The sequence below is a fragment of the Bombus flavifrons genome, chromosome 8 (genome assembly GCF_040668555.2).
Source record: "Bombus flavifrons isolate JBK064 chromosome 8, iyBomFlav1_principal, whole genome shotgun sequence".
NCBI classification, from domain to species: Eukaryota; Metazoa; Arthropoda; class Insecta; order Hymenoptera; family Apidae; genus Bombus; species Bombus flavifrons.
In genome coordinates this window covers 14683549-14696778 of record NC_138449.1, presented here as the reverse complement: position 1 = coordinate 14696778, position 13230 = coordinate 14683549, and the positions used below count along the sequence as shown (strand labels likewise).

General features: G+C 44.6%; 1 protein-coding gene across 8 annotated transcripts in view; it reads left to right on the top strand.

Annotated features, from left to right (window-relative positions):
* Nucleotides 1-13230, top strand: part of LOC138182547 (dystrophin, isoforms A/C/F/G/H) — a 439773-nt gene that overhangs the window by 89307 nt on the left and 337236 nt on the right. For all 8 annotated transcript variants that reach the window (XM_069118516.1, XM_069118515.1, XM_069118511.1 and 5 more), the window contains one exon: nt 9430-9535. In XM_069118516.1, coding sequence (XP_068974617.1) covers nt 9430-9535 — 106 coding nt within the window. The remainder of the gene's footprint in view (nt 1-9429; nt 9536-13230) is intronic.

Below are 13230 nucleotides of genomic sequence, written 5' to 3'. Positions count from 1 at the left end.
GAAGAAATTCGAATTGATCTCGTCATCGTTGCGTCATTAGGTTGGATATCCACCCTTCGAATATCCTCCAATTTTCCATCGCTCTATGCCTGTCTTGTCGGTACTCATTTAAAAGTTTTGACATTGCGGTAAGCCGCATTATCCGTTACCTCGACTGGTCCCGCAGAGGCCCACGCAGTTTGACCGGCTGACAGTCAGCGGTTTGACGTGTCTCGTCATTTCCAGTTCCCTCGCAGCGAAAGGTAATTTCTTCCTTCTAATATTCGAACCGCTCTGCTTTGTCGTATTTCCAAATCTAATCGTAAAATTGCTTGTAACACAGGAAATTAGAAAATAAACGAGAATATCCACCGAGACACCGAGATTGTGATTTCGCAGCTACGTTTCTCGCTTCCGCGGTTTTATACAAGGTGCTCCAAAATGACGACGTATCGTCGATCGTGTACGCTGAGTTCAGAGCAAGGTTGAAATAACGATGAAAGGCCAGATCCTAGTTCTTCGTCGTCGGTCACCGTAGGTCACTCGTTTTACCTTGAAAACGTCGCATGTAGACATCGATGATCGAAGATTATACGAGACGAACGTAAACACGTCGTTCAGACTTCGCATCGCGGAAGTGGGTTTTGTTTGCGACTTCTTTTTTTAACGACTACTGTCGAATTACAGTAGTTTACGGTGCGTGCGTCCGTGAATTTACGGAGAGACGGCAGAGCAACGACAATGAGGACGTTTTCGGACGCATTGCGATAAATTCGCGCGCAAAGTATCAGTCGCGCGTGCTCACGGTGAAAGTGGCGCGTAAACGCACGGCGGAAACGATGGGACCGCGCGTGATTCTCGTCCAACGATCCTAAAGGGGCGAGCACGAACTCGTGCGAGTTACGAAGGAGTTGGAAACGAAGCTGCCCGCGCGAATAAACCAGAGGAGAATCGTTGTCTGGTCGAGAATACACAACGATGCGTGGAACCGAGAAAAACCAGGCGGAATCGTTTCGTTAGCGTGTAAAGTGTGTGTAAGCGCGATGGATCGAAAGGAAGCACGACCGGGTAGCTCGAGTAGCTTCTCCGGGTGTACCAACACTCTACAACTTCGATTCAACGTAAGTACACGATTTATGCTTCGCATCCGAACGCCGAAGAACGCGAAAAAGGATGAGTCGCGACGACGAAATCGCAACCGCCTCGCGTACTGATATTTGCTCGCATTTAACGGGCTTAATGACGGTGCCCCGGGTACGGGAATTTATTGCTGGCCTGCCTGCGCGACGTTGTTCCTCGACAGACGAGTAGGTAAAAGGAAACACGGGAGAATTACAGAGCTTAATATCAAGCAGCGATTCGTAAAGTGGCAGCTGTTTTCTCTTGTTTCAGGACCGTCGTTTACTTCAGTCCCCAGGAATGAATGCAATTAAAAAATCGCGTTTCCCGTTTCCAGGCATTGCCCCGTAATCGTGTGAAGTTTCAAGAGGGTTGTTCTTCGGTTTTCTAATTTCGTTTGTTACCTTTAACGAGTTTAAAAGAAAGGTTTGCGTTGGCGAGCATTGAAACGCATTTTACTCGCTGAATACACACTCAGATGGTTCTACGAACTAAGTAACTAACTTTGCGTTAGAAGCGCATACGTCGAACGGACGACATTCTATCAACGCGATACGAAAGTCGAGAGACGTAAGGATCTACTATGTAAACCGATGCGTAAAATTCTACGCGTTAAAACGCGTATTCTAACTTAGCGAACGTCGTTCTTCCACGTCTCGTTTTTGCTTGGTTCCTTCTAATCTTCGCAGGTTGCAGGTCGGACGATCGACGAGCCAAATCTTCAAAGCGGAGACGGTTTCGTTTTAAGTCGAATCTATCGCGGAAACGAGGACAGCGTTTTCTTTGATGCGGGTAAAACGAATTTCGCGCGAATATTGTCCGAGAAGGAACTCGGGGAACGCGTCCCTGGCCCGAGGTCGCGTTCTCCCGGGATAAATCCTACGGCCACGAATCCCGTTGCCCGATAATTTCGTTTTTTCCCTCTTTCCTCGTCGGTGCTCCGTTCGCTTCTTTACTGGCCGCAATGCAATAACATCGTTCCCCGGACCACTCTTTGACGTTACCCTCTTTTCTAACGGAGCCTCGGCGAACCGCTTTACCGGAAAAATAGAAAAGAAAATTAACGACGTCAGTGAAAATCTTCTTACCAAAAACCATGCCGGTTACACCGAGTTTTTTTTCTCCCTTCCCCGTTGTAGACGTTAGCTCCGGGTTAGAAGGATATCCTCTTTGTTACACCGTAATTCCTCTTTCTTTCGCCTGCCCCACCCCCCTCTCTCTTCACGTTCTTTATTTCCACCTCAACTTCTCGTTTTCTTTCTGCCTCTTTCTCACAACCTGGCTTCTACCCTTCACGCTCGCATGTTCTCTCCCTCGTTCTTCTCCTTCGTTCGTTGACCGTAAAAGTCTACGTAGACGAGTGTTGCTGGTTTTTCGGCCTCGTCGTATCCTCCTCCACAACGTAACTTTCTTACGCCACGTTCAAAGCCACGTCTCGTTATTCTCGCAACTTTGCGATCGTTAGTTCCGCTAGGAAGGGAAACTGCAAGAGAAACAGGCCGACTAGTACGTTTCCCCTCCTGGCGACGGTAATTCACGCTCGGGCCGCATTAATTATCGATCAATCCGTAAGCTGTTGAGCCCTCCTTGCTGGCGCGCTTACTGGCTGCTCGCTTGTAGCAATTCTTTTTATGGGTTAAACGATGTAACGGGATTCAAGGTTGATCGGAATGTAATCTCTCTACACCTAGAAGATTTTGATAGTCGGAAGAAAGAAGAAGAAGAAACTACGATGTTCGAGTTTTTGCTTGAGAGTTTCGGTCGAGAATGTAAGGTAATACGACAGGCACTGTATCTAACGATAAAATAACGCCGATAGCTCTCGAAATTCTCTTTCTCTTTTTCTCGACAGTCTTATGCTTAGATCGTGACAAAGACGTGTTTTCTTTCTTTTCTTCTCTTTTTTCTCGCACAACACAGATCTTTCGCTCGATTCTCAATCGCTCGTCATCCGCGTGAATTTCTGCTACCTTACGCCGTGAATATTCGTATGGACGCGTTTCAGGATTAAACGAAATTTGATAAAAGAAGCCTGCTACGGCAATTGCGGCCCGTAAATTGCGAGCGAAACGGTGATCGTTTATAGCCAGCCAAGACACGTTTATGAATTATCTTTACGACCTGTGAAATTTGTGACGCGACGTTTTATTTAATCGACTCGGGTGAATTATGGGCCGTGACCTCGGCTGACGTGCATATCGACTGTTCTCTCCGTAATCGTACACGGATTTCTGCCACGGCAGGATTTCGTCGACGGAAGGACACCACCACCGGGGCTTTCCACGAGATTCACAGAGATCAGAACGGTGTTTGTTAATATCGTTAAGTCCGGTTTTCGCTGACAAGACTGTACGCGACGGCTGCTCCTCCTCTGTTGCTTCACTGCCGTTTCCATTAACGAGACTAACGCGTACAACGTCGACATCGTCCCCTCTCCGCTTGCGGTACGGAATGCAAGTCTACGATGGTTACTCTTTTTATTAAAAATGAGCCGTCACGCCGGTGCGATGATCGATCGACGTTGGCCAAGTTCGCTGTTCACCATGTTCGCATAATTTATACGGAACAACGAAAAAAGTCCTCGTGTACTACGCTATTTCAATTTCCTCTGACAGTCTTGCGTGTCATCGGCTGCGATGCGTCATTTGCTGATTCGTGATTCTGGAATGACTATCGTCAGGTGTTTTTCTAGACAGACCAAGTTAGTCTGATAAAAAGTAGATGACACGCTTAAAATAATTTGTACAAATAATAGTCTCCGAATACAAAGACGATCGATCGATCGACAACTTTGATTTCATCGTGCAATCGTGTTCATTGCGAGACCATTAATTGGTCATCGTCTACGTAAAACTTAGGCTGAATTTGTTATTATATAGTAAAATATTCTATATATTAAACTATATTTGTCTTTTTAATGCCGAATCAATTTTTCACTTCTGGTATTGGTTTGTTCAAGGACTGGAAACTCGTTCAAATCGTTTTATGCCACGATAACCTATCCTGTCCACGACATTTCTCTATTTTAATTAGAACATTCCGCCTGCAAACCTTAAATCATCACGCGTGGAAGAAAGGAGCATTTGTCGGTAGAACTCGCGTCCGCTGTGCGGCTGTTTCTCGTCCAGTAGAGCAGCCATACGATTAAACCGACGGTTTCCGCCGTGCTTGTTCTACGTTTCCCACGTCGTCCTTGCTCCACTTCCCATTGAGATCCTACATTGCTTTCATCAAGCGTCGGTCACGAACAAACGTTAGGCGATATTGCTTGCCGATATTTTTCACGCGTGACACTGTGCCCCGGTTTGTACCTGGCATAAGAAATCAAGGGGCACCGTATATATGTTTTCGAGAGCGTTGCGCTGAATAATGCACCAACTGATCGAGTAAGTTTCCATACTTTGCGACGGTTATTCAGACCTCGCAATACTGGTAATGGACGGTATTAGGAAGGTAGGCGTAGGACGCGTCGCTTATGAGGGAATATTTCATAGCCGGGAAAGTTATTCGAGGCGACTAGGGCGACTTTAACCGATCATTTGTCTTACGTCCGTTGGACGAGGAGTGTTCTTTGCGCGGAAAGAGAGAATAAAAGTACGGCTCTTCTTGCGATAAGACAGCATCCTCTTCGACCCATTCCCTCCTTTCAATTACCGTTTAATTGGATTCGAGGAAAAGACGTGTACGTCGGCTTTGCCCAGCGTGATTATTCGAGCGGAACTCGAGTTTGCCAGAGAGAATCGTTAGGAGATCGCTGTTACCTGGTCGATGCGCCGTACTTTGGCGTAGCTTGCTTTATTTAGCCTCTGCAACGGAGAAAATAATGTCGATCTAGTTTCGCGTTGTTTTGAAGGAAAGTATGCGCTCGGAAACTGTAGTCGACAGCGGGTTGGCGAAGGTACCGAGAGATGAAACGATAACAGAGCGCTCTGGATGGCGAGAGTAAGCTATAACGAAAGAACGAATATGGAAGCGAACATTAGAAAATCAATGCAGGGTACACATTTCTGACGGACGAAGGACTTCGCGAGGGCCACGAAATCAACGAATACCGTTTGCGTTGGCAAAACCGAGACAGTGTCAATTTTCATTTGCATAGTCGGACAAGCAGATTACGGCGGATAGATATTAAAGGGAACGAGCGAACGGTGGTACGCGTTTTGAAACGCGGTTTGTAACCGTTCGTCAAACGTTATCGCGCGTCGACTCGCGTCTTATCAGCGTATTGGCGCGGTGCGTTCTCGTTTCAAAGCGAAATTTCCTACGATTTAGCCACGTCGGCGACGCGCGTTAATTACTCGAGACTTATCTGGAGCAGCATGCTGCCTGTTGTGCGCCAAGGACGGCCCAGGGAAATGCAATTACGCGTGTGTCTGAGCCCGCTGACTTTTCACACGTGTATCAACTTAATGGCGTAATAACGCTACGTAAAAAGGGAACTAACCGTGTCAAGGATGAACGATAATTCTCTTCTTTTAAGAAGAAACGAGGAAGATGAGGGCGAACTCGAGAGTCGAGACAGACTCGTTGATGCCGGAGAAGCGTATTATATTCTTTCGTCTTTCCTCGTTTCCTTTTTTCTTCTCGTTTCGCGAACATTAGTTAAGATTACATTCGTGCTGTGCCTCGTTCGTAACGTGCACCGCTAAACAAACGCAGCAAATGGAAAGAGAGAGAAGAGTGAGAGAGAGAGAGAGAGAGAGAGAGAGAGAGAGAGAGAGAGAGAGAGAGAGAGAGAGAGAGAGAGAGAGAGAGAGAGAGGGAGACAAGAGGTGAATAAAATATAGAAAAAAAGCGTAGCTGGAAGTGCAGCCAGTCCGTTGACTGAGCGGATTAAAATGGACACGACAGGAGGTGCTGTGAATATCACTTTTCCAGCGTGAACGATAACATTCAGAATGTTCGAGGCCACCGGGTATCTATTGAAATTCCCGCGACTCCTGTTTCAACGGATCAAATCCTACGGGTTTTCCATTTGTTACCACTGGCAGACGAGAATGTGACAACCTACTGCCCGCTGCCTTTTCAACGAATTGGAACGTAGCGTTCGATCAAACTATGGTTACCCTTTCGATCCAACGTCCACGATATCTCTTTCGTTCGGAGAAGCATCGAAGAATATCGAAATGGGACGAAGGTTCGTGTGACGGGTATTAAAGACGATTAACGTGGACTAGAACGACAGATGCGATACACCTCGTCAAGAGTACTCGACGCGAGTACAGAACGGTGTAACACACCGTCCAAGTTTTCCCACGTTCGTACGAGTATGCGTTATTCCGTGAGAAATAAAAAACTCGGAACTCGAGAATTCCAGAGACCTAGAAATTGAGAACTCGACGACTATAAAAATTTACATTCGGCCAACTCTAAGAACGCTCTAAAAATCGGGGATTCGATAACTCTGAAATTAGAAAAATTGCGAGTCGGAAACTCTAGAATATTGGAGAACTCGCGAAGGATTCGGAAATTCCAGAACCCTAAAACTCTAGAGATCGCGAATTGAAATTCTCGATAATACCACGACCTAAGGATTTATGAATGAACTGCAGGAAAACACATGATTCATTGATTCAACAGCATTGTGTAACACTGCGATACATACAAAATGACCGTGTACTTACCGTCATCGCGGTATGTCGGAATAACAACAGCGTTGTTTCGTAACGCGGACAAAGTACGTCCGCGTAAAGTTCGACTGTGCACATGTCCTTGTCGCCGCTCTCTTCGCGCCACTCGACCCATAAATCGCGTTGCATTTTCACCTGGTATTAGTACAGTTCGTTTCACGCATGACGAAGTCGCCATTATCCAACGTCTATGGGGAGCACTCTCGTCTTTAACTTTGTATCTACATAACGACGCGATGCATCACCATATATTATACTGGACGTCTGATGGTTTCCATATTTTCGTAGTCCCGTCGAGCTTTCTTGAGCCTCGCTTTCTCCGTATACCGGCGAGTTTTCCATGCCGCCAGTGACACGGAAGTAACGCACGATCGATTACACGCGAGGCTTATAAATAACTTCGTTTGTGTGTGGTTGCACGATGCTCGGATTAAAAACGGAAGATCGATCTCCTTAAAGAATATCCGAGCTCGCGGTAAGCCAAGCGATCGATTAATCGCGGATGCTTTAATCAGAGATTATTACGATCACGGAACTGAAAGTTAACGAAGAAATCGATTTCAATTATATTGGCGATCGAGTAACAATTTAACTCGTACTCTCCGATAAATAAATTATCAATAAAATGCATCTGTTTCGTATAAAATCCTTACTCGTAATCCATCAAAGAGCACGTTGGATAATTTAACTATTCGGCTGGATAGGAAGTTAAAAAAGAGAATCATCTATCGACGAAAAGAAAGAAAACGGATTATCAAGATTAACCGAGTAATCCAGGCCGATCTGGTTAATTCGACGACACGTAGCCAGCAAAGAGTCGGTTCAGCATCGAACGAAATTGGACGAGCCTGTCCGATAATAAAAAGCGCTCTCCTCGGGGACTATTAAGATATTCGATATATCGATCGTCGTTTAAATCGTTCCCTTCGTTGATTCTATAACTAAATTTTACGATACACCACGCCATACAGTACGCGCACGCGGTGTTGTTTCAACCTGGTCGAGCTAAGAGATTTGCTAACGAGGCGAATGAATAATTTGAATTCCTGCTTTTCCATGGCTGGTAATCGGTCCATAATTCATCTGAATTCCACTCTCATCGCGCAGTTCACCGTTACCAACGGAAGGAAACGTAATGACGTTAAATGAACAGCGTTCCCTTTTCGCGGAACGGAGGGAGTTTGAACGTTTCACGGTTAGTCGACCATAGGAAAATTAATTTGATCGTTAGGCGAGAACGCGAGAACAGGATTAGAATTCGGTGTAGTGAAGCGCGAGGCAGCCAGTCGTTCGGCTTGTCCTTTTATCTCGGCCTGGTGCAGATTAGCAAGACTTAACACGGTTATTGTTTTCGTAATCCGCAGAACACCTCTGGTTTGGTAAACATTTTCCTTTGAATACGCCACCGCACGCCACCGTCACTTTCTTCTTCGAACATTCGCACTCTGTTTTACCTTTCTTCTTCCTTAATTCTTCTTTCATATTCTTTTGATGAACGAGACGTTTAATAGAACGCGAACGTTGAACGCGAGTGACGAGAATATCGTAGCTGTCAACGGCAAATAAGTACGTACATACATTGATCGAAGCTGACGCACGGTGTACTAGAAAATCACAAAGGCGAATTTCTTCGGTTCTTGTTACGCGTAAGGTACAGGAAAGAGCTCTGAGCTTTTCGTAGCTCCTTCCAGCGTACACGCTTGTTTGCATATTTTATTCAGAGATTGTTGTCTAGCTTTATCACGCTAGAGAAAATTTGCTTGGAGTAACGAACATCGTGATTAGTAACATTTTTATCTTAAAGCTATACTTTTTACGTTATCTACGATTCCTCAGACGAATCTATTTATTTTTTATCGTACGCTACTTTTATTCACATTCGCGAGAAAATGTCCCTTGCGTCGCTCTTCCATGCCATTACATTAATTTGTATTTTTAATTATCTTAAAATATACCCGATTCTGGTCACGTTTTCTGTTCGAAAGGTTTGACGTTCGTTCGTTATTGTTCGATGTTTACTCTTTCGCATCGAGAAGTAACAACGATGCGAGTAAGTCATCTGCATTTGTATCTTCCATCGAATATAAAGCGACAAGTTTTAATTAGTTGTCGTTTCGCGTGATTTTATTACACGGCATAATTACATGGGATGACAGGGCCGGGTAATAATACGCGTTTCGTTCGCAATATGCTAATTAGGTTTTCAAAAAGCCGGCGCTCCTGTGCTTGTAACAATGGACTGCGAAAATGGTAGCTCGGTTTCTAGGATGTCTACGACCGATCGATAGGCCCGTGTAGCAGAAAGCAGCTACAACGAAGAGGCAGAAACAGGTGATCGACCCGAAGCTTTCGCGGAACGTTTGATGGAAACGTTCTCGCTTCGCCGATATTTCTGAATATTTTTTCTCCTTCCTGGATAAAAGTCGGAAAAAAACGTTTCATAAAGTAAAAATCCGAACCTGTCGTTGCGATCCGACTTGTCGACGATTTTAACAGCTCATCGTCGAATTTTACGTTTTATCTTTAATCCGGTTCCCCTTGAAAAATGGGGAAAATTTCAGAAATTCGTAGGTCGCTGAAGAAGTAAATAAAACCGAGGAAACAATGCTGCTTTATTTTAATACGTAGGCAATTTTGAAAATCGTAGATATAACGTTTTAAAGGCGATATTAATCCACGGATGTCTGGTTTGCTTGCGCAGGATGTCCTACGAGAGCTGGGACAGAAAAAGCCGCAGCTGGACGAGCTGGTGCACACCGCGGAAGCGCTGCGTGCGGACACCAATAGACAGCAAGTGCACGGCAAAGGTAAGCTCATTCTCTTTTCCCCTATTTCAACCCGTTTCAGCTTTCAGAAACTTTTATTTCGCGTTTCCATTTAATTCGACTCGCTCCAACCTAATTCCCGTTACGCGGTTATTCACAGCTTACAAATGCCAAGTATTTCGAATTACGAGTGCTATTCGTTAGGACAGGTGATAATTTATTACCAGTTAAATCGTGAAATGAAGGTAGGACGAGATTGGTAAGCAGAATATCGTCATCGCGGAAGATCGATATCCGTATCGATAGCCAACGACCTTAATAAGTTTTTGTCGTCGCAATTGATAAGGGTGCACGGTTACTGCTTGCCAAGCACTTTTCAGGCCCCGGCAAATTTCAGAAGTTTAATTATCGGCCTTGATTGTTCGACCAAAGTCTGTAATAAATTGAACCATCTGTTCCACGGGACAGCTACTTATTATACGAAGTATCTTGCTCCAAGCCGTTCTTTTCAATCGTTTCTTACGTCCGATTGAACGGATCGCGTGCAAAGGATTTCTCCTCTGTCAGCGGTGTTCTTATGAAATCGTCAATTTGTCTTTTCTTCTACCTGCAACTTGATTCCGTAATAAGCGATCGGATATCCGAACATCATCCTAATGATATAGTAGGAATATTAGCTTATAGACAGCTCTTACTCGTGAAATATAAAATAAAGTAAAATAGTTTATTCTCGTTTGACACTCTGACGGTCGTTCTTTGCCTTCGCTTTGGTCGACTACCATCGCGTTTACGAGACTCCAGTTTCTATTTTTTTTTTAATTTAATCGGCACTTGAAAGCGAGGCAAATAATTTCCATGTTCGATGGAGCTCTATCGAAGCGAAACGATTTACGAATGCATTGAAAAGACCAGCAATTTGTGAGTCTAATGATCCAGTGAAAACGAATGCTCAGGAAATGATTATAATCCCGCTTCTGGGATTATATTCTTAAATTAAACGATATAACTGTACGGGGCAATCAGTAAATAAATAAATAAATTTATATAATCGTAGTAATCACAGTCATATAATAACAGTGCTCGAAGCTATCAATGGCAAAGCATCGACGCGGTTTCATTTTCTCAAGATCTTTAAATTCCGACGATTGCTCGATTCTTCGAAGATCTCACACGCAATCGACTTTCTACGCGGCATCGAGCGTGTGCTGATCTAACGGTGCGAGTTCTTCGGATCGTTCCACGCGCGTTTTCCATACCGTAAACGCTAGTAGTCGATTCTCGATCACTCGACAAGCATCGACTGCCGAATATTTTCTCAACGGTAGTTCCAGCCGTTAATTGACGACTCTTTGGTCTATCTGGGTGGATTGGAAATTAGCTCGGCTAACCGTTTGGGGCTAGGCGAGGGATCCGATTGATTTGGGAACTTTTTAAATGCTCGCGAATCTGGCGCGGATTGACGCAATAGAGGGTCGAGCGCGGAGATTAACGGCGATGCCGTTAATTGTTTCAAGAGCCCTGGAAAACTCTCTCTCCCGCCGATGTCGCATTGTTCCTTCTATATTAGCGTGCCGGTACTTGTCAGTCCCGTCTGGTACTGCACCCGTGCATTATAGCCAGACGATTCTTTCGTCCATTGTTTTCAGCAGGCCGCCCACTCTGCGTGAAATAGGGAAGAAAGGGTTATCAACCAGTTGGTTCCCGTCTCTTGCGTTATGCGTCGCAAGCTACGTTTCTCCTCCAGCATTCTTATTAATCGCACCTGCGCCCCTCTTTTACCGTATTTCACGCTATTAAATGTTTTGGTTTCGCGTGATTATCGGAATTATCAGAATCATGGATGTTGACGCAAATTCGTGTCTTTCGTAGATATGAGAAAGTATTAACGAATCCAGCGTCTTTTCTTTCTTTCGCTCGAAACATATTATTTTATATCTTTTTCGATGATACGTTTTTGCATCTTCAAGTTTTGTATATACGCGCGAACATCCGCAGTATGGCAATCGTATACGTCGTTTCCATGGAATCGGTGAATTTTTCGTCCAATTGCATTAATAATTGCACGACGTCAATGAATAATACGGTAGAGATCGAAGAAATTCTTATTCCTCGATATAAAGTATACAACACCGATCGTGCAATAATAATAGGACAATCTAGTACAATTTGAGTGGACAGGAAAAAAGGAATATTCGGTGTCGTGACACTACTTCATATCCTTGTAAAAACTCTACTTCGTATGGAACTTGCGACATCGAGGTGAAAACTTGTAATTCGTCTCTCTTTAACTTGATCGGAACGTATATACTGGAAGAAAAATTGTGCGTCCAAAGTTGGCCAAGTTTATCGTTCGGCGGTACATAGAAAAATAAAAAGGTGGCCGTTTTATCGATCTAAAAATCGCTCGTACTCGCAAGCTGTCGGTTTACGGGTAACAGCCCGATGTCTGGTTTTCCGTCTTGGCTGGCGTGCACGTGCCTCCTCGAGATTGAACCGATGCTGAAGTGGCTCGACACGGCAACCTCGGGTATATCGAAAGGCGGCCGTATTTCGGCCAACCTCTCCACAGCAGATTTTTCATAACGGTCACGTTATCAAACCGCGGCAAATGCCCACCTAGTCTGAAGTGCTGCTGTTCCCTCGCAGCCTTTAATTACCAGCACGAAACACTGACATGCTAACGCTCTCGCGTTTCACCGCCGTTTCTTCTATGCATCCCCTGTATTATACGCTCGAATCGTTCCGGCCCTTCTTCTACTTTGTTTCTACGTAGAAACGCGTTCCTAACTTTTTATATTATACGTCGAACCACTAACCACGTGCAACTTGTTCCTCGTAGGTAGGAAATTGGATAGAGGAACGAATCGGATATTACGATTTCTTTGCAATTAAAAATAAATCGAAAATATTCCGTTGTTGATGCACCGATTTACATTACAATTCGACGTTGCGGGTATTCGAACATAAAGCAAATACGATATCTGCGATTAGCGAAGATTCCACTTGAAATTTATTAAACGTCGTCCTCTCGTTTCTCGGAGAAGAGAAATACGCGAGGAACGTCCGATGTTATCGTCAAAAGTTAACCGTGCAAAAACGACTTCATGAAACATTCAGAGTTCCCTTCTACTTTACGTAAACGTTTCCTATCGGCGCGTAAAATTACCGTGGAATCTTTTCGAAGGCTCCAAAGTGCATCGAAGCTGGCGTTTCAGCCAGAAAGTATCGCTTCGTCTTAAAGTACAATGGTCGTTCAGATTCTCATATCGCGTACCAGTTTATTTCTCAGACAGATGTACGTGGATGAATGCAATCGGCTGATATATACGTGGCGTTGATTCTTTTTCCGGCGGATTTCGTATTCGTCGCTGATACTTTCGTGACTATCGACGAGTAACGCACCAGAGGGAGACGAAAAACGATAGAAAATGTCTCGAGATAAGCCATTGTTCCCGCTTTTATCCCGACAGTTACGTACAGTCGACGATGCAACTTTCTTTGAGGGAAATTCCACGAATTGTCTTGAACCGTGTCGCGAAACTGGCGTCGCTTGATCGAATACCTGATCTCCTTCGGCATTGTTGCCAAAACTCTCGCTTGCGGAATTAAATTCTTCCGTGTCGTTAATTAAACCCCTCTATTAGCTGGATAGGGTGGGAGATTCAGGTCTGGTGAAACCGGAAGGCAAATTAACTCCAGGTGTGAAATCGTCTCCGGGACTGAATGTCGTAAGAATG